The 20,710-nt window shown below is 40.0% G+C and overlaps 3 protein-coding genes across 6 annotated transcripts; 1 reads left to right on the top strand and 2 right to left on the bottom strand.

Moving 5' to 3' along the window:
- Positions 1-2,206: 2,206 nt before the first annotated feature.
- lrrc69 (leucine rich repeat containing 69) lies at positions 2,207-5,019 on the bottom strand. Its single transcript, XM_071545656.1, has 8 exons — positions 4,846-5,019; positions 4,596-4,722; positions 4,412-4,484; positions 3,744-3,939; positions 3,531-3,602; positions 3,327-3,428; positions 2,804-2,983; positions 2,207-2,314 (listed from the first exon to the last, which is right to left on the bottom strand). The coding sequence occupies exons 1-8, from the start codon at positions 5,017-5,019 to the stop codon at positions 2,207-2,209; spliced, it is 1,032 nt and encodes a 343-aa protein (XP_071401757.1).
- A 515-nt stretch (positions 5,020-5,534) lies between these two features.
- Positions 5,535-11,860, bottom strand: otud6b (OTU deubiquitinase 6B). 3 transcript variants are annotated; one of them, XM_071545693.1, is made up of 8 exons: positions 11,598-11,860; positions 9,299-9,447; positions 8,780-8,881; positions 8,144-8,344; positions 7,823-7,943; positions 7,568-7,629; positions 7,370-7,476; positions 5,535-6,149 (listed from the first exon to the last, which is right to left on the bottom strand). In XM_071545693.1, the coding sequence occupies exons 1-8, from the start codon at positions 11,671-11,673 to the stop codon at positions 6,065-6,067; spliced, it is 903 nt and encodes a 300-aa protein (XP_071401794.1). In that variant the 5' UTR covers positions 11,674-11,860; the 3' UTR covers positions 5,535-6,064. The 3 variants fall into 3 exon arrangements, with proteins under 3 accessions (XP_071401794.1, XP_071401792.1, XP_071401795.1); XM_071545691.1 differs by having other exon boundaries at positions 8,132-8,344; XM_071545694.1 differs by lacking the exon at positions 8,780-8,881 and having other exon boundaries at positions 7,823-7,919; positions 8,132-8,344.
- A 1,804-nt stretch (positions 11,861-13,664) lies between these two features.
- On the top strand, positions 13,665-20,035 carry LOC139666450 (ras-related protein Rab-5A). 2 transcript variants are annotated; one of them, XM_071545678.1, is made up of 6 exons: positions 13,665-13,823; positions 16,190-16,411; positions 16,797-16,948; positions 17,134-17,256; positions 17,501-17,594; positions 17,837-20,035. In XM_071545678.1, the coding sequence occupies exons 2-6, from the start codon at positions 16,246-16,248 to the stop codon at positions 17,950-17,952; spliced, it is 651 nt and encodes a 216-aa protein (XP_071401779.1). In that variant the 5' UTR covers positions 13,665-13,823; positions 16,190-16,245; the 3' UTR covers positions 17,953-20,035. The 2 variants fall into 2 exon arrangements, with proteins under 2 accessions (XP_071401779.1, XP_071401780.1); XM_071545679.1 differs by having other exon boundaries at positions 16,193-16,411.
- The last annotated feature ends 675 nt before the right edge of the window (positions 20,036-20,710 follow it).

A 20,710-nucleotide genomic window follows, 5' to 3' on the forward strand; every position in this document is an offset into this window, starting at 1 on the left:
GTAATCTTGTGAGACTTGCTCCTGGTCCTGTTGACAAATATTGAATGTTCAAGTGTTGAAAATCAAGGGGTATAATATACTGCATGTGATTTCTTATTTTGGGTTGACCATTACTTTATGCAAAATATTCACTCATATACTCATTGCGAATGTATAGTTTAGTGTTATTTTATGGAACCTATATTGAAAATGGACCCAAAATCCACATCATGGCAAGCAGCATGGCCCCAAGCCTGCGTCTTGCCCTCTAAGGCATGAGATCAGATGGCACCGTGCCCCACTGGTCCTGCCTGCTTCTCTTTGTCTGCCTGACCCCCAGGCTTTGCCCCCGTCCATGCCAACAAGCCCAAGACAGACTGGTGTGGTGTTTAGTTCCACCACATTGGCTGAGGGCTTGGCGCGTTGCCCTCAGGCTCCAACTGATGGCAAACTAACTGAGCTGATTGCAAAGGAATTTAGCTTTGCTAAAAACACAAACACGTTCATTTAAAGCAGATGGCTGCCTCGCTAAGGTTTTTCCTGTGCTGTAAATGGATAGTAGCTTTTTAAATTGACTTTCTAAAGACAAGTAAGGCAAGTGAAAATGAGCAAAAGAAATAATATTGAAAGGGTATGGATCCAATGGCTGGGAATGAAAAAGTGCCATGATAGGAGTTTGACAGACAAACGACAAAGTGAGATGAAGAAAGACAGAGAGAAAAAAGTCACTTTGTGTTTCAATGAGTCCACAGTCTTTTTTGCCCCAGCAAATGTCATTACAATGACTGAAGACCCAATGTCCATTTCCATCACCGACCACTCTCTCTATCTCTTTCTCTCTCTCATTCATTGTCATTGCCTTTTCCCTTTAAGTGCACTTTCGCCCACACCACTTGGAAATTGATTGAAACAAAATGTCACAATTATGCCCTGTAGCTCGCCGCTTCAATTATTCATCAATTAGGGGCTAGGCTCCTTTTTTTCTCTCCTCTGAGCTGATTTTTCATTCAGTTTGCTCGAGATGTATGGCTCCCCTGCTGTTAACCAGTCCAAAGTCATTAGTTTCTGGGTTTGCAATTAAACCTGATGCATTATGCATGAGGCTCCGACTCAGTAGACACACGCAGCAGCGGCCGCAGCAGCTAGCGAACGAGCTAGCAAGCTCTGGAGGCGTGGATGGGAAATTAATTTGCTAGAAATGAAGTTCTCTCTCTCCCTTTCCCTCTCTCCCTCTCTCTCTCTCTCTCTTTCTCTGGCAGGTTAGAACAGATGCCACTGGCTGGAGATGGAGATGGAGATGGAGATGGAGATGGAGATGGAGATGGAGATGGGGCAGCTATGGAGTCTTAGTGTGGCTTGATCAGCACTGATGAGGGAATAGGATCCCATTAGACATACACAGCCAGAACATGTGCAGGAGCTATATATAAGTTAATATTTCACTCAGGAATGTCTAGAATTTTTTAGCAGTATGTGCTTTTAATGAGCCTATATAATTAAAAAATAAAACTTAAAATGGAGGGGGGGAGGATAAAAACAAAAGCCTTCATTCATTGTTTGTACATTCATTGTTTATACATTTAAACCCAATGAGAGAGGGGATCAGTTGTTGCAAGTTAGGTTCCAAATGAGAACACACACAGTGAAATCCTCCACAGAATTGCCAGTTATATCATACTTGCCTGCATTGACCAACTTCTGTGAAAAAAGTAGCTTTAGTAAATCTAAATAAATATTAGTAAATATTTTTTTTAGATAAAAATATAATTTATCTAAACCAAATGTTCAAAACAAGTCTTCTTGCAAAGGCATAACAACTGTTGCAACTGTTACAATGTTACTGCTATTGATATGTTAGGCACACAGCGACACAAGTACTCTACATAGTACCACGAATAAAAGCCTGCAACAGGCACAATTTTCAATGGTCATCTGCTGCCACCTAGTGAACAAAGACCCCAATAACTATCTATGGGATGTTTGAAGGACAAAAGTCTGAAATACTGGCAATTATATTCTAAGCAAAATACAACATCACAATGTTAACCTATTAACCTATATGTGAGCATGAGATTTTGAGGCAAGAGAACTGCAGGCTCAAATATATTATCTCAGCCAAGTCTTTGTGTATTAACACATCTCAAAGTATTAGTAAAAAAAACTGCTTAGAAGGGCTTGTGATTGAGAACAGAGATTATGGACGGTACCTTTTTTAATGGACTCACATTTATCTTGAAGCAACACCATAGTAGGAGTGTCCATCCCTGTTGAAGCACTTGTATGAACACAGAAGGACTCGCACTGGAACAGTCAGGGAACTCCTCATTCTCATGTCCTGAAACACACACACACACACACACACACACACACACACACACACACACACTGTTGATTACATGAATCTGTCACTATCATTGTACCCTATTTCAACAGCACTGATGGAGCGAATTATTCTTTTTCAGACATGAAGGAATCATAGTGTTTGGCTCACAAATAATAGAAAACTTTTTCACAATACCATGCAGTGTTTTCCTCTGTAATTTTAAGCAGCTGTGGTGCTTGGGGGGATAATTCTAGTTTTGTTTTTGCTGTTTGGGTCTAAGTTATGTTTCAAGTTGAGGTTGTATTGCTAAGAATGTTTTAAAATCATAATAAAATCATTACTTGTACAACATTTGGACTCCACTGTGTCCAAATGTTTCAGATGATAGTACGACTAAATTACAATGCTAATTTTAATTTGACATTTCTTGCTGCGGTGGCGCACCACTGATAAATGAATACAGATGAAACACTGCTAGTAGGCTATCACCATCCACCCTACCTTCCTCAGGCTAATGAAATGCACACACTCCAGCCAGGTGGTGAGGAAGGGGGCCAGGCAGAGGGCGCAGCAGCCCCTGTTGGCCAGCAGGACAGTCAGGCCGGGGTAGTGGGGAAGCATCCTGTGGACCACAGAATTCCTGTTCCTGTCCTCCAGCAGGACAAACCTGGCAACCAGCTCCTGGGGACACAATCATGACACAATGTATAGGAAAGGATGAAGATACACTATTACAAAGAGATTCAGTTGTTGTAGGCTAGAGAGCAACGCAGAGCCATATTGTGTGATATACTATCTTGCATACTGTATGATGAATTTGTTATCTAGTGTGAAAAGGTGGCAGGAGTTTCAATTTTTTTTTTCTTATTTTGAATCCTGTCCTATCCCTACAAAGAAAGAAAGGAAATGAAGATACATGGAACATGGAGACAGACAGATAGACAGATAGATAGATAGATAGATAGATAGATAGATAGATAATCTCTACTGCACTGTTTTATACTTCATTGTCACCCTACATTACCTTTAATGTAAGCACCTCCATGACCTGCACTGATGCCATCGGCTCGCAGCACACCAGCCTGTTCCCTTCACAGTAGAGCTCCTGCAGGTTCAGCAGGTCAAACTGGACAAAGCAAAGTGCAATATGACTCAAGACTAGTTGCCATTGCATATATTTTGGAGTTCACTGTGGCACCGCTTTGTGCTTCTGTATTAGACAACATACCTCAACAGGAAACATGGACAACTCATTCCCGGCCACATCCAGAACTTGGAGCTTTGCCAATGCTCTGATTCCCTGGGTGAAATGTGAGGGAAATCAGGACAACATGAAAGACTAGGGAAACTGTACATGGTGTTGAACATGTTCCATTAGTTATGGTACAAAATGTAGGAATTCCTGTTAAAGAAGATAGAAATCACAGCCCAGAACACCCACCTCTGGCAGTTCGGTCAGCTTGTTTCTGGCCACATACAGCTTGGTCAGTTCTTTACACTTGTACAGCTGCTGAGGAAGCCAAGACAACTTGTTGCGAGTCAAGTTAATCTCAGCTAATTTAGTAAGATGACCCAACTCAGCAGGGAGCTGCTCCAGCCTGTTGTCCAGCACACTGAGGTGTTCAAGCTTAACCAAGCTGAGGGGGAAAAAAACAGGTTTCTCTTTGTATTAATGTAAGAATACCTAATGATCCTTAACCCCTGTGTGAGCCACATTTGAGACTTTCTTCAAAGATAGAGATGGAAAACAAACAGCAGATTTGGGTAATTTAGAGTAGCTAAACTAAAAAAAATAAACTGTTACTGGGTAAATTCAGCCTTACAAATATTGTACAAATATTATTTTACATCTATGGTGGCCATCATAACCAATTACTGCAATATGTGGAGAACCCAGATATGTCACTCCAAAAATTCACTTTTAAAGATGTAAGCCTAAAGGGTAATTCCTAGAGACGGACATATTTTTCGCTCATGTACAATTTATTTTGTTTCTGCAGCCATGAGCCTCTACACACCTCAAGTACCGTCTGATACCTGTGGTACAACCTACATGAATGTGCTGTACACTTTATTTTGCTGCATCTTGTACAGCATGATGTAGCCTACCTTCTGATCTCTGGTGGAAGTCTTTGAATCAGGTTGTGGTTCAGATTGAGCACAACAAGGTTTGGCAGGCCAGCTGTAAAGCATGTATGAATAATATGAATGTAAAGGACTTCATACTAACAGCTAGCTTGGTATTTCTGACAAATCTTAAAGGTGCTAATCATGCAGAACTGTGAGAACCTACCCATCACCTCAGGTGGCATTATTGTAATTTGGTTGCTGAACAGATACAGTTTTTTCAAGGACTCCAGATGTCCCAAAACAGCTGGAACCTCCTTCAAGGCATTATTTCCCAAATTCAGCTCTGCCAGCTTGCAAACATTGCAAACAGAAAAGTATTTAATCACAAACCTGCGCCGTGTAATACCTATAAAACGTTATGTTGGCAATTTTCCAGCAGGCGGATGAGTTAGGAGCAAACTGAGAAGACTCACGTGCTGTAATGATAGCAGCTCGGCGGGCAAAGTAGAGATGGAGTTGTTGTTCAGCAGGAGGGTTGAAAGATTTGTTAGTCTGGAGACAGATTTAGGAACGTCGTCTATTTTCTTAGAACTCAAATTTAAAGAAGTGGCTTTCCCATGTAAAGCTCTAACTACTGATTTAGCCATTTGAAGAACAAAACTTCTAACGTTAGCATGTGAAGTTCCCATGGATACGGGACGCTTCCTGGCCGAAATGAAGCTTTGTTCTGAGACAGTGGCGGCCTCTAGCGGCGACTTCTGCGCATGGCAGAACTTCCACTTTCATCAAGGTTTGCGGTAAATGTTGAAAAATGTGAGCAATGTCTCAAAGCATTTGCCTTCAATTTACATGATTTAGATGTTTTTGCCCAAAAGCCCACTGCACAGCATTCATTCATTCAACATTGATGTACTTCTTCATGATAAAATGCTAACCTGCATAAAGGCATGAGTGCTTCATTATAGAGACATCTGTATACATAGTTCAGCATATGCAGAAATGGCAGAGACCGTTTATACTATTTTACTGTATATGACATGGTTGCCTTGAATTAAACACACAGTATGGTCGTCTTTTGCAGATTGAACAGAATATCGCTATAAATACAATCAAATTTTTCCTTATGAAGAATATTCACAATCAAGCAGCAGTGCAATCGCAAATCATCAATATTTCTTTATGTAACATTGACATGATGTACACAACAATCCAATTCAACCTAAAATCACTGCAAAAGTTCATCATTCAACCACTCAATGAATCTGTTGACTTCTGGTTAGGTAACATGCTTCAACAGTCACTTCAATCCTCTCCAGCCAGCGTGAAAGAGCGAGTGCGTTACACCAGTGGTTCTCAAGATGGGTTGCAGGGAAGACTGGGGATCCAACAGTTTAACTTGCCTATTATGCTATTTTGTAGTAAGCACAATGATACTGTTTTCAGAATAGATTAATTCTATTAGACTTCACTCTCCCCACTGTTATCTTTCGTCCTCCAGACAGAAAAAGACCAAACCCAATCTGAAAACAGCAACATTCTCTCAGTTGCCCTCAAGCCAACATTTTCTTCGATGGGGGGAGGGGGGAGGTCGCCAACTAAATACGTCTGTATTTACGGGCCCTTGATGTGAGAAGTTTAAAAACACTCTGCATAACATAATGTGGTTTTGCCACACCAAGACAGAGTTGTCTCTCAGCTGTCTTCCTCATTGGCAGGATCCTTTAGACGCTCCACAGAGTTATAGTGTTCTCCTAGTCCATAGGCATGACGCATGTAGCTGCAACACAAGGAAGAAATATATTAATATTCTGTGAAACAAAGATCTGAGGAAAAAAAAAACTCCAAAGTTTTATCAGACTCTCTTAATGCAGGTCTATGGTATTATGCATTATAATTAGTCATTAGGTATATTATGCATTTAAAGCAGCAAGAACTATAACTATATTGATAATGCTACACTATTGCAGTTATTCCACACTGAATATTTGGTTAAAACAGTTATAAGATATTGATAATTTGAGTAATAATAAGAAAATGTGGTCTCTAAGGCAGTGAGGTTTTAGCTTAGAATGATGACGAAGCATTACCTGAATAAGAATTATCTTATTGCAAAGAATCTAAGAAACATGAACATGTATATTTATACTATAGATATGTAATCTAATCTAATAATGCTAATCTAAACAATAAGCACATAACCATGACAAGCTCATAACAGCTTAGTATTGCAGAAGCTACTTTCTAGCTGTGCATGCAATTACCTGCACAGATAACTAAGGTAGCATCACAGCAGCAGCAAGACGATGTCATTAAAAAAGATTAGTATTTCTTCAGTTAAATTATACTTAATGCATGGAGCAGTGTCACCATTGTGTGGGTCTGTGTGTCTGCTGTTACTTTGGTGTGCTGTGTGATAGTCAAACAAGACTTTATCAAATGCTCAACATTTAAATGTGGTTAGGATCCCAAAACGTGATACCATGTTACTTGTGGATAATTACATGGTTGGAATATTTATTACCCAAGATGACAATGCAATGAACTGGCGAGTGCGAGAGCAAGCTCCATTAGTTTAGTCTCTTTCCTCTGCCTATCCTGGAGGATGAGTGTTGTTGAGCCTTTCATAGATGCTTGTTTTGCATAATTATAGATTCCAATTCAACTTGCAGTCGGCACAAGCTGGCAGTTTCTATCTTCAAGACAGTTTTTTGGCAAAATGTGAAAAATTACCTGACATAATAAGCATGAAGAGCCTTAGCCAAAAACTGCAATAAACGCCTTGCTTTGCCACAGCATGTCACAAATGTTTTAAAAATAACCATACTGTCTAATTTGGAGGTAAATTCTATAAATTCCATATATTAGAAGAGCATTTTCTACTAATTAGTATATTTATTAACAAGCACCCTAATGTCGCCTACACCCAAAACAAATGTGTATATATATAAACTTATATATACATATATATATATATTTTGCATACAGACAAGCTCTTACATGAGGGTGATGGGGTTGCTGTCATACTCCTCCCCTATCTTTATAGTGGGGGAGTCGGCCTGGATCACTTCTATTGGCAGGTGAAGGACTTGGGTCAGCGCTCGCAGCTGTCAGGGAAAAGAAAGGAAAATAGATAATCACTGGGAAAACCAATGACCGATAGCACAGCGTTTCTATGACAACCCTATAAGGACTCACTTCTAGTTGGCCGCCCCAAGCTGCTGTGTGCTCCACATCACTGCAGTATTTCTCAAACTCATCTGGAAACACACACACACTCACATGAATACTGCAATACTGTGCATAAACATCTATTTACAAACTTTCTGAATAAGTAATATGTGCTACGGCATGCGTCTAACTACGGACAGCTACTTCAGTCTTTGATACAGCCGAATCTATGAGAGTCTGTTTCCAACAACCAAATCAAAGCCGTCTCAGGTGAGTCATTACCTGTTGTGTACATGTCACCAGTGTTGGCGTTGGTGAGGAAAGGGAGGAAGTCATCAGCGTGGCTTCTCATGTGCTCAGCAGTACGGGATCGCAGTTCCTTCAGACTCAGGCTCAACCCAGGCTTGAATAGAATAGAATAGAATAGAATAGAATAGAATAGAATAGAATAGAATAGAATATTTACAGTTCTTGTATACAGTTTGTAAAAATCCACAGTACATTTTCCTCTATTAGGTTCCTGATTAGGTATTCAAACTAGGACTTAAACTGGCAACCTCCCCATCTACAGCTAAAATACTCGATACATACAATGATATGTACCACTGCTCTCTGCACCAGCTGATCTTCGATGGCGCGGTACATGCAGTGGCCATCAGAGGAGATCTCCCGGATCTGCAGCTGTCGCTGGGCAAGTTTCTGGGCCAGCTTCAAGCCCTCCTGGTGCCTTACGCCCTGCAGGTTCTGCACCTCTGCCTCTGCTATCCTGCTGTCCCTCTCCTTCTCCTGGGCAGCCTTTTTATCCTGGAAGGGGTAATTAAAAAAAAAAGAGTATAAAAGAGTATATGAAACCATAGTTGGAATAAATTAAAATGGATAGCAAACAGAGACGGATGGTTAAACATAATGTGGTCAGGCTCAGCGTACTGCACTATTTTCAGGCAGGATTCCTAGCAACTTCTACAAGAGGTGAAAAGGCAGAACCAATTATCACACTGCTGCTGAGGTAATGGGATTTGTATATGTAAAGAATTTGAAATTGATGCCTTTATTCAGAATGCTGTGAACTGTGGATGGCAATTTGACTACACGTAAGTGTAGTAAGTTTGATTGCGAGCATGCACTGTACATTTTCTATGGTATAGACAATGTCTATAATAAATGACAGTAACTTGCTGTTTGGCAGTGATAAACAGTTGAAATCATCATATTTGCTGTCAGAAGAGAACTCTAGCTCACCCTTCTCTTCTGGGCTTTGGATACACGTGACTGTTTGACCTCTTCTTTCTGTTCTTCACCCACCACCGTCATGGACTCCACTCCATTTACCACCTCCTCAACCTTACAAGATAGAGTAAGCATAAATTTACACTTATGTTACAAATATAAGTTGATCTAAAACATGCATTTCATGCATGCATCAATAATATGATGCCAATGTGGCATATTATACAATATAAAGGATGCAGTATGTGCATACTGTACTCAATCAGTCCCAAAATGTATTTGCTTCTTTTAAAGACAAACATATTTGTGCTTCCATTTCCAACAATACATGTTGTGTAAATATGTTTCTAGTACTAACATATGTGGTGTTAAAAAGTAACGGCAATGTGCATTGTTCCAAACTAGACACATGCATGTATTGGAAATGCACATCCTTTTTAAGAGTAAGCATGCCTCCTTACTTATACACTTAATGGAAAATCCTAATGCATAACCATGAGATTTGCCAGTCATTTGAATGCAGGTAATTACTTGTGTGTCAGCTGTAGTTTTGAGCTGTCCGAGCTCCTCCTCGTGTTTCTGGTTGAGTTCAGCCTCTAGTTTGGCAATGTCTTCTGTCAACTGTTTCCTCCTTTTCTTGTCATTCTTGGGGACTGCATTTTTCATGCTCTGGATTTTAGCTGAAAACGTAGCACAAGAGCAGATTGACTGATTAGTTATGGTGGTCAATAAATACTTCAGTGGATCACACATACACCAAATAATGAATACTACTAGTATATCTACAAGCTGTCGGATGATGCTGAATGGTGTATATTTATTAACTGATTTACAAATTACATGGCAAAACACCATTTCATAACATGTTTGAAAATTATATTAGTGCACCTTAACGTTAGTTTGTTGATTTAAGGACAATCCTTGGAGGGAAAAAATGATCTACTCCTTATGCAGGACACAGATATACTGGCATGGTTGTTTGAACACAAAACCTTTTTAATTGCTGACTATTTAGAAAAAGCTTGGGCTAGAAGACGAGATGATGTACTTATGCTCTTTTCCTTTTTCTTTTCCATGGGTATTTGTTCTTGTCACATTAGGAGTATTATAGTACTGGAATACTTAATGTGCTTACTGTAATGAATGAGTATTGCCTACAGCTATAATATAGCAAACTGAAATTGTGTTTATTTTATCGGTGTCTTGTAATCCCATGTGGAATGGGCCACGTAAGTGGCACAACACGTAAATAAAAAAATTCATTCATTCAAAAAATTCATTCATACGTTGGCAAGAACGCAGAAAGACAATCAAGTGTTAAACTGAGGATCCAGATTCAGTCGAGGCTGTCAGACGCGACAACCACAAGAGTGTGACGGCCGGGAAAAAGGAGACTTACAGGGAATTCTTCACACAAATATTGCAATTGTTTCCTATCAGACATTGTTGGACAAAATGGACTACTTGGACGCTTAACTCTATTCATATACATGTATTATTTTTTATTGATTTTCTGAACTCAGCCACACAATTTCTCTAATTTCTCTGAATTGTTCGCCGCTTTTATCCTGGTGCAGCTGGACCGGCTGGAGGCTTGGTGGCGTATTTATGCTTCAAGGCTGTTAGACAACATTTAGGCCTATATCTCACACACACACACAAACACACACACACACACACACACACACACACACACACACACACCTACCTAAGAAGCATTTGACATCCAATTGCACATACATTTTGACTTATGACTTGTAAATGCATGCATCTAAGCCTACTCCAAATAGAAATAAAGTTCTAGTAATACAAAATTTAAAAAAATAAAAAATAAAAAAATTAAGATATCTCTAGTTATATTATGACTAGTCAAAATGCTAATTTATGATATCTTTTATGACATTATGACTAGTCAAAATGTTAATTTAGGATATCTCTAATTACATTATGACTAGCCAAAATGCTAATTTATGATATCTTTTATTACATTATGACTAGTCAAAATGTTAATTTAGGATATCTCTAATTACATTATGACTAGCCAAAATGCTAATTTATGATATCTTTTATTACATTATGACTAGTCAAAATGTTAATTTAAGATATCTCTAATTACATTATGACTAGTCAAAATGCTAATTTATGATATCTTTTATTACATTATGACTAGTCAAAATGTTAATTTAGGATATCTCTAATTACATTATGACTAGCCAAAATGCTAATTTATGATATCTTTTATTACATTATGACTAGTCAAAATGTTAATTTAAGATATCTCTAATTACATTATGACTAGTCAAAATGCGACTGAGGTTGGGATATGCATATCCCAACCTTTTGGCATGCTTGGTGATGGATGACACATGTGGTTTCGATAGTGAATTTCCCATATCACAAACAAACTGAATGAGATTGAAAATTAGATCCTTTTTGTTTTGTATTGCCCACATTACCACGATTTAAGAATGAGACTGTTTAATAAAGTTAGCTAACACTTTTGGACGTCAGACTGCACACATTGAGTTAGAAATGTCAAAAGATCACTGGTGTCCTACATGTCACTCCTCACTTTGGCACTAGAGCTATCCAGCTACTCATGTCAAAAGAGTGTGTATCATCATGCTCATATCACTGACAGTCTGTGCAAAGAAATGACAGTAAGTGGTACTTCAGCATTGCACACCATGGCCTGTTGTGGTTAGCTTAAGCTCATTTCTAACAACATGCTTTTAAATACATAAAACAACACACTAGCTACAGCCTAACTGACAGTAAGAATTTGAGTAACTACACAGCACAATAAAATAAGGAAGTTAACGTTGACTACCTTGCAGATCTTTCTTTTCCTTGCGGTGTTGCTTTGCCAGCAGCTCCTCCGACGTCTCTATCATTCCCTCCTCCATGACTGGACACTGCTGCTCAGTTTGTTCACTTACAGTCTTGGCGAGTTATATGAATCAGACTAATGTTAGGAAAACGACGTGCTATAATACCCCTGTTATACAATGTATCTGCATCGTTGACAGAAGATAAAATATAATTTCTTATGTTACTAAAACGTGCTGATATGAAGACTGCTCCCGGTAGGACCGAGAGGAAGTGGAGGAGGAGACTTCTTCTTCTTCTTCGCCTCTACATCCAGAATTAATGTCGCATTACCGCCACCTACTGGAATATTATTGCACTACAGTACTAATTCCAACTGGAGAAAGACCAGTACAGTACTTTTCTCTACCCCTACTCTTTCAAACCAATACCCGCTTAAAAAAAAAAAAAAAGAAAGAAAGAAAACACTGTGCAGTCCACTCACCTTCAGTATTTCCATTATTATTTATTTTTTAGTGTAACAAAAGCAGATACAAGAGAAAGTTGTGCTGAGATTCAATCCAGCCTAGTGAGGGAACACATGTGGTTGCAGAGGCAGGGGAATTTAACCACTCGTCTATTTCTGGGCATGTTAATTCCCTCTCTTGGATACATCACTCAGCCTTATATCTGACATGATGGGAGTTGCTCTTTCGGTCACATCTATCACTATCTCCCTTCTGTCCAATTTTCTCTCAACTTCCAATGAATGTTTTATTATGATTACAATAACAGCAACGAATCTTGTTTTATCTAGGCAAATATATTGATCTCTGGTCCCTGACGGCTCACACAATGTGTTCTCTTGTCTCCCAGCTGCTTCAACTCTCTTCCCCGTTCTCTGTCCTTATCTCAGCCGGGCCGCTCTCCTTCATTCTTTGTGGACATTGGCCCGACTCTACATCATGAGTCCCTTTATAATGTTGACACTTTGTGCAACTATTTTACAATTCAGACCTACACATTCTCTGTATCTCTCATCATTACATTACCATTCCCTGCATCACTACTACCACAAGCATATCATCATCATCATCATCATCATCATGTCTCTATAGTTTTATATTATGTACACTACCTTTATTTTTTATCTTATTACCTCTTCTCTTTATTATCTTCTGTACTTATTTTTTTCCCCGGTACTGTTCTGCCAGTTGCTGCTGTGGCACCCGAATTTCCCCAAGGGGATTAATAAAGTGATATCTTATCTTATCTTATCTTATCTTATCTTATCTTATCTTATCTTATCATCATCGTCGTCATCATCATCATCATCATCATTCAGTTTTTTTGTGTGTGCTTTAATGCCATAACAATGCAACAATTATATATCAAATACACATGAAACCACAAATCCACATAAGAATATAACATAATACAGAAAATAAGAAAAACAAATGAAACAAACATAGGGCAGGGATCATAGATATGTAAAGATCTTATTCACATCTCTATGTTTGAGAGACACAACAAGAGGAACATTTCCAGCATATGTGCATATAGTTATGCCAAAGTTTGTAAAGATCAGAGCTTTCTTATTGTTTGAGGTAGTAGTGACAATGGTGAACATTGTTGACCATTCTTTGGCAACAACAATGAACAGAACTACTGTTTACATTTGTGTATGTGAAATGTGGCCAAAAATAATTTATTAAATTAAGTAAAACTACCTCTATTCTCTTTGATTGAGGTTGTTGAAACCAGACAATAAATTTCCCCACCGTCAGAAGAAATCACTATACACATTTTCAAGATATATTAAAGTATTTGCATAGTATTTTCACAAAAAATAGATGTAATAGGGTTTCAGGTATCACAGGATAAGCAGTTGGCATTAATATCCTTCTTTATTTTTTTATTAAATAGTGATTAGCAGGACGGTGCTTGTGCATAATAGGAAAATAATTGACAGATATTCCAGTGAAGGCTGACATATGGAGCTGAGCTGAGAGCAGAAGTCAGTGTTGGAGGGCGGCGTGATGTGTGACGTGGCACGGGGGGCGGAAGAGCCTGTTTGTGTTTTGGTTCTAAGGGGGAAGTTGCGAGAAGAAAGAAAGGAGGAGACGTGATCGGGGTTGTTGAAATTATTTCTTGGTTCCACAACATCACATCACCGCAGTGCCCCGGGTCCCGTGTGTAAATACTGCCGCGGTGGTATTTAAAGTTCAAAACATCGTCTGGCTCTCAGGTAGCGTACTTGACATGAATCGACAAGTTGTAGCTAACGTTAGATTCCAGCTGGCTGACTAGCTAACGTTAACGTTGGCTCGGTTGCCAGCGGGACTAGCTTGCTCGCTAGCTGACTTTACCAGCTAACGTTGGTGCTGTTTGATAAGAGAATGCAAAAAAAATGCAGGCCTTCGCCACGTCTTAATGAGACCAGCCGCTCCTTTTCAGTGTCTGTATGGTACGGTTAGCTAATAGCCAGCGATTTGTGGGTTAGCAAGCAAGACACCAAGCTTCTAGTTGGCTTCGCGATAGCTAATGGCTATAGGGGTGGAATCAGGTCAGTGGGTGGACTGCTAACAATGCTAGCAAGATAGTGTTAGTGTTTGTTGATTGAAGGTTTGACTACACCCCGTTAGATAACATTAACTCAGCTATCCATCACAACATTCCCAATGTGATATCTATATGTATATAATAACCAGTTTGTTAGCCAAGGGTACTGTTCTCGTCCTGTTCTGTTTTATGGAAGCTTGTTTGGATGTGTCTTGCAGTAACCTAGCTGGCTGTGAGGCTAGCATTTTGCTGGCCGGCTAGTTAGCAGTAACGCTAGATTTGCTAGATTGCTGACACCAAGCTAGGTAGCGTTAGCGTTAGCAAAGAGCAAAACAGCTAGCTAACCAGACAACAAAACAATTTGGAAAATGGCGTCCTCCCTCTAAAATCAAAACAGACACCTAGCTAGAGCCAACGCTAGCTTGTTGGTTGACTTGCGTTTGATAGCTGTCCAACGTTAACTTGACAAACATTAAGTAACGTTGTTAGACAAATCCAAATATTTTGTGAGCATTGCAATGCGCTGCCTTTGTTGACAATCCAGATGTCATGAGTCCGAGCAAAACGCAGTTACTATGTTTTGTCATTGCAATTTCTAATACGTACTTGTTTTCTTGTAGCATGCTCACATTTTAAAGCGTTTTCGTCAAATTTTCTCGCGTGTTCAAAAAGAAAAATACCTAATCTAGCTGGTTAATATGTTCACGACTTCATGACACACGGATGGCTTTCTGTCCCCTGACTTTTGGTTTATGTGGATGGTAACTTATTCCCCTTCATCCCCGTATTTTTCTCTTCTAAGAAACCAGGACACATAATTTGACAGTTGATGGACTGCTCTTTGTAATTTGAAATCACTTCTTGTTTTGTTATTGTTAAAGCACAGCCTTTGCTATTGCGACATAAATTAAGTGCTTACACAGATGTGTGAACCACTGTAAGCCACTCATAGGTTACAAACATATAGGGATATTGTCCGGATTATTTTTAATTATGTTGACTGCAGACTTGTAAAACAGCAGTCACACACAGATCGCATGGCACATACAATGTTTATTTTGACAACTTCACCTCTTGTGGAGCCTTGCACTTCATAGATTGCAAGAGCACCACAGATGTTTAGGCCCACCGTCTTCTCAATCTTGTTTTGAGCAGAGATGTAGGTATCCATTCCCATATATTTTTTTGTCAAGAGGCATATCCACCTCCTGGACAAAGGGGGAGGAGGAAATGTATAGAAAGCCATAATATCCAGTTTTCTGGTCAGGGATAAATTCCACAAATCTTGCTCATGACTAATAGTATGTCTGATTCTCTCCTTACAACAACCCTGTGTTGTATACAAATTAGTCAGCAGTTAAAATCTAAATAAGTTACTAAACAATGCACTATAAGAATCCAAGGTATGTAGCCATACAGAGGTACTCACAGTTATAATGGGCTGAAGTAATGTGGGTAGGTGAAACTCTTGACTGTTGTGGGTTCATGTCAAGGCTTCCTTTGCCTTCTGTTATGTGGTTGTGGTGAGCTTGATAACCTCACTCATAAAAGCACTATGTGTATAATTTCCCTAAATATAACCCATCCCAGTCACAATAAATACAACAGCCGCTAACTTTGTTAGCCCACGTGAAATTACTGTCAGTAGGTTTTATTATTTCCCCTCTTTTTTGTAATATGTGTCTTACCAGTGTGTCATATTGGAAACTATATACTTTGTGCTATCTTGAGCCCTTAAAATAACCACATCATCTTAAAAGAAAGAAAGAAGCAGCTTATTGGATTTACTGTTTACAGCTATATAACGAAATGGCAGCTATAGTCACTTTTTGCTAGAATTGATTGGGTTGTCATAGTTTAATTTTGACAGTGATGGAAAAATCCTACTGTTTACATACTTTGAAATGTTGGGCTACTGATAAGATGCATATTTAACTACCTGTAAGCAAACATTCTTTGTTATATTTATCCTTAGCTGTAGTGCTCCTCAAAGTTTGAATCATATTTATTATTTTTTGATAGTAAGCATATTTTCTCTCTGGCATCTTGCAGCAGAAGTCCTGATAGTGAAGTCTGACACGCAGGACACCGGGGGATCTGACTAGGTCATGGCCAATCGGGGAGGAGCTACGAGACCCAATGGGCCCAATGCTGGGAACAAGATTTGTCAGTTTAAACTGGTGCTGCTGGGAGAGTCGGCTGTGGGCAAGTCCAGCTTAGTGCTCCGCTTCGTCAAGGGCCAGTTCCACGAGTTCCAGGAGAGCACAATAGGAGGTGAGCTCCATAACGGCTGGTCAGGCTGCTTCTCATAAGCTGCCAGTAGGTTGTAGATCAAAGAGATGGTCTGCTTTGATTACAGAAGGATGTTTGTATCTGCAAATTCTTGTTTCAACCCATTACCAAATTTGGCCTTTATTCAAATAGTCAACTAATGATGAACTTTTTTCTAGAAAGCTCTCTACTTTTGTACTTTAGCTGGAATTTAAGTCGGGAAATGGTGGGCCGGAATTTGTTCCACAAAATGGGAAGATTGTTAATGATTTGATTTGATTTATTCTTTGAACTGTTATATTTACGTGGCATTGTAAAGAGTACTGGTACTTGTGTAGTTACTGCTATCTATTGCTGAGTCACCCCTCACCTCATCCTTTTCCCTCAGCGGCCTTTCTGACCCAGACAGTGTGTCTAGACGACACAACGGTGAAGTTTGAGATCTGGGACACTGCGGGACAGGAGCGTTACCACAGTTTGGCACCCATGTATTACAGAGGAGCACAGGCCGCCATCGTGGTCTACGACATCACAAACGAGGCACGTTCACATGCATCCTTGACATAGTCCTGTGCAAAGTAGATTTTTCCCCACGTTTCCCTCCATATTAATTGCACAGATGATGCTGGCCACGTATTCAGGACAGCACTATACAGCTAGGCTTACTTCAGCAGTGTACAACTTGTAGTTGAACCTGTAGTTGGTGCCCCTTGTCCTCTTTCCAGGAGTCATTTGCACGGGCAAAGAACTGGGTGAAGGAGCTGCAGAGACAAGCTAGCCCCAATATAGTCATCGCTCTCTCAGGCAACAAGGCCGACCTCGCCAACAAGAGAGCTGTCGACTTCCAGGTCAGAGCAAATGGGCTGTTTCTTGAACAGTCAGGCTTTATGTTTTTTTCTTCAGATTCTTTTGAACACACATCACTGGATAGCCATGGCTTTCTGTTTCTTTGTGCTGTAGTTATTGCATCCATTAACCTCTACTGCTACAGCGTTCATAGTGTTTATGCCACATCTAATTGTCTAACCCTAACCCATTCAAACATGTACGTGGATGGGCTGAAGGCTCATTATATTTGCTGTGTGTTGACAGGATGCCCAGTCTTATGCAGATGACAACAGTTTACTGTTCATGGAGACGTCAGCCAAGACATCTATGAATGTGAACGAGATATTCATGGCTATTGGTAGGTGACTCTTGCCACCTTGCCCATATATTTTGCTTGTGCATGTGTGTCAGTATGATAAACAGAGCCAGCTTGTTTAGTCCCATTGATTCCAGTATGAAGTATATGCTCTGCTAAGTGGATGATTGATGAGGGCACAGTGGTTTATGGAAGTCATATCATTTGTAACTCTGGCCCCATGCAAATGACATGTTGAAGTTTTTTTTTTTTTTATTGGTGTTTGGTGTGTTTTTGCCCTTCAGCGAAGAGATTGCCGAAGAGTGAGCCCCAGGCTGCAGGAGCCAGCAGCGGGCGGAACCGAGGAGTGGACCTGACGGAAGCCGCCCAGCCAACCAAGGGTCCCTGCTGCAGTAACTAACGTGAAGAACGCCCCCCCCCCCCCCACACATACACACACACACACACCCTGTATAGCAGTAACTAATGCGACTGATGCCCCAAATGCCACTGCAGTTACTAATGCAACATGTCGTACTCTTTTCCCCAATTTCTGATCTGCAAAACAAGAAAAGATGCCCCTGTGCCCCTCCTTCTTTTTTTTGCAGTAACTAAGTCAATGCCCCCCACACTGATCTCTCAACATTGGCTCTGCCTTTTTTCCCCCTCTTGGTTCTGCTGTTACTAGTTGAAGCCTCCCAGTCTTTCTTTTCTATTTTCTTCCATCCAGCTCTTTGCATCTATTATTATTATTGATAATGGATGTCAGTGGACTTTAGGCCATGCATCCATGTGCTTTCCCCCACTAAACCCAAAGTAGCACTAGTGTAAATTCCCCCCTCTGTCCCACGCTCTCCCGCCCTAAGGCCCCATCCCAGGGCCATGCCTGCTTCTAGTTGTCCTTATTGGCATCGTGCAATGTTTCACAGTATTTACTCTGTGACTTCAGTGTCTGCAAGGACCAATGCAGCACAGCGTAAGCCCCCTGCACCACCCAACCTTCTCCACAACAAGGCGCAGGGGCCCCCGAGGCACACCCACCAATGACGCCGCCTCCCCGTCTCCTGATGCAATGTCCTTTCATAAATCTTGTCTAGACCATCCCTCTGTGGTTGAAGTTGGGCCATTCTGCCTATAGGTCATTGGGTCAGCTGATTCTCATTTTCTGCCTCTGGGTGATTTGGTTTATGCAGACTGTATCTGTTTAAGTGTGTTAAAGTTGCTGGACCGCTGCTGTTTTTGCACCTGGTAAAAAAAGCAAGGGTGGTGATAGTGAGTGGGGAGTTGCAGTATGTAAGATCAGTTGATGCCGGCATTACTCGCCTTGGAGTCAGAATCATTTGTCATCCTTTGTTTGTGAGGAAGTGCTTTAGACACAGTCATGTGTCGGTGTGTACAAAGTGAGCTTGGGCTGGCTGTCAGGTGATGAATTACATCCATAGGACTCACTCACACATGCCCGTTTATGTATGTGTGTGTTTGAACACACATTTGTACATGAACACACACACACATACAGTTGACTTCTTCCCCCTGAACCCTTCCAGACCTATACATCACTGAACATAACGAGCACACACAACCTGTTACACCACTCCCGCACACACGTCATGCACACACTTGTGTTCTTTCAAGTTCCAACCCCCTCACTGAAACATTGTTACATATAGACACACACACACGTCTGGTCAATAACTCTTTTGACAGGTCTGTCTTACTCATGCCTTGCACTAATGACGCTCATGAATATATCTTGTCATAATTACAGCCAGTGTGATATAAATATATATATAAATATATAAATAATATACTGTAAATAGGGTGTTGCAATGTAGTCTACCTTTTTTCGATTTACAAGTGAAAGGACTAATGCTTGCTAGGGAGTTGTCTAGATAATCATAAAAAAAACTGTACAGTTAGCAGAAAAAAACAGCTTCGGTCTGGGTTTGGAGTTTTGTTGCTGTTCCTTTTTTCACACAAATGGTTAAATTATAATCAGTGGTGGTCTTTATAAATGTATGTAGTGTTATTAACAAAAAATGAAATTGCATTTATTTAGTGGTCTGTCTTGTACCTTTTTCTCAAAAGAAAAAAAATAATATCCAAACATTTTGGTTTCTATTTTTTAACATCTCTTTCTCGCATTTCACTAATTCTTTTTTTGTTTTAGTGGTATCAGGTTGGATGCCTTGTCCAATACTCCTCCCTGTAAGTAGAACTGAACTTCCAGAGACACTGGTTGTAAAAGCTCCAGAGGAGTGAGGCAGAATACAAAACCGTTTGATTACCCACCGTCTGCCCCTCCATAACATCTCAGTAACATTGTGACAACATTGTAGGAACAATGTAACAACTGTAAGCCGGCTCGCTGGTGCGTCATGAATAAATGAATTAACACATAATAGGGATGTACATTGTATGTTTTTTGCCGTGGACACTTAATTGCAGCCGAAACATTTAAATGCAAGCATTTTACAGTACTGTTATGTAATGACCAAATAAATACTGAAATAAATTTGATCATTTATTATTGTACTCAGGCTGTGTGTGTGTGTGGATTTGGTGGTAGTTTCTCAAGGACTAGCCAGAGAAAGTTGCCTTTTTTATCTCATCACTGCTTTTCTGTGATGTTTGGTCTTTGCCCCGCCCCCACCACCCACCTTGATGATATGGGCATCCCTTTTCTTTGTAATCTCTGACCTCTAACCTGACAAATTGGGGTCATTGATCCTCAGAGCTCTAATTGTCTGAATTGATAGACTGTCAGATGCCAGCCTTTAAAGGATCAACAGATTGTTTTCCTATTTAAATAAGTTACTATTTCTATTACTTTAATATGATAATGTAACATTGATTTTGATACATTAAATGTTATTAATTGGTCTTAGCTCACTGACAATGTTTGGTTGCATGAAACTGCCATGATTTATCACGTTGGTGCTACAATATGGCTCCGCATAACAATCCAGAAATTTTTTCTATTACATTTGACCTTGAGTTCTTGTTACAAATGGTTGCATTTTTGTGACCTCTCCCCTGAATTATAGTGGAATAGGCCTATCCCATTTTGAGTCCCCTAGCGGAGGAAAATGGGCCTACAGTGAGAAATTAAAAATAAGGATGAGCGCCATGTCTGATCCTCCGCTTGTGGAATAAAACACCGGACACCAGAGCGAATA

This window comes from Centroberyx affinis, unplaced genomic scaffold (assembly GCF_046629955.1).
Source record: "Centroberyx affinis isolate AG114_WGS23_722 - 3 ecotype Tasmania unplaced genomic scaffold, CSIRO-AGI_Caff_v1 ptg005018l_1, whole genome shotgun sequence".
Classification (NCBI taxonomy): Eukaryota; Metazoa; Chordata; class Actinopteri; order Beryciformes; family Berycidae; genus Centroberyx; species Centroberyx affinis.

Excerpts from the sequence above, each read along its gene's own strand:
- lrrc69 (XM_071545656.1), bottom strand. The coding sequence starts at position 5,019 with ATGGCTAAATCAGTAGTTAGAGCTTTACATGGGAAAGCCACTTCTTTA. Across the intron at positions 2,984-3,326 it reads TGGAGGTGCTTACATTAAAG|GAGCTGGTTGCCAGGTTTGT; the intron begins GTAATGTAGGGT and ends TTGTGTCCCCAG. Across the intron at positions 2,315-2,803 it reads ATTTCATTAGCCTGAGGAAG|GACATGAGAATGAGGAGTTC; the intron begins GTAGGGTGGATG and ends TGTGTGTTTCAG.
- otud6b (XM_071545691.1), bottom strand. The coding sequence starts at position 11,673 with ATGGAGGAGGGAATGATAGAGACGTCGGAGGAGCTGCTGGCAAAGCAA. Across the intron at positions 8,882-9,298 it reads AAACTACAGCTGACACACAA|GTTGAGGAGGTGGTAAATGG; the intron begins GTAATTACCTGC and ends CTATCTTGTAAG. Across the intron at positions 7,944-8,131 it reads GAGCAGTGGTACATATCATT|CCTGGGTTGAGCCTGAGTCT; the intron begins GTATGTATCGAG and ends ATTCTATTCAAG.
- LOC139666450 (XM_071545678.1), top strand. The coding sequence starts at position 16,246 with ATGGCCAATCGGGGAGGAGCTACGAGACCCAATGGGCCCAATGCTGGG. Across the intron at positions 16,412-16,796 it reads CCAGGAGAGCACAATAGGAG|CGGCCTTTCTGACCCAGACA; the intron begins GTGAGCTCCATA and ends CTTTTCCCTCAG. Across the intron at positions 17,595-17,836 it reads CGAGATATTCATGGCTATTG|CGAAGAGATTGCCGAAGAGT; the intron begins GTAGGTGACTCT and ends TTTGCCCTTCAG.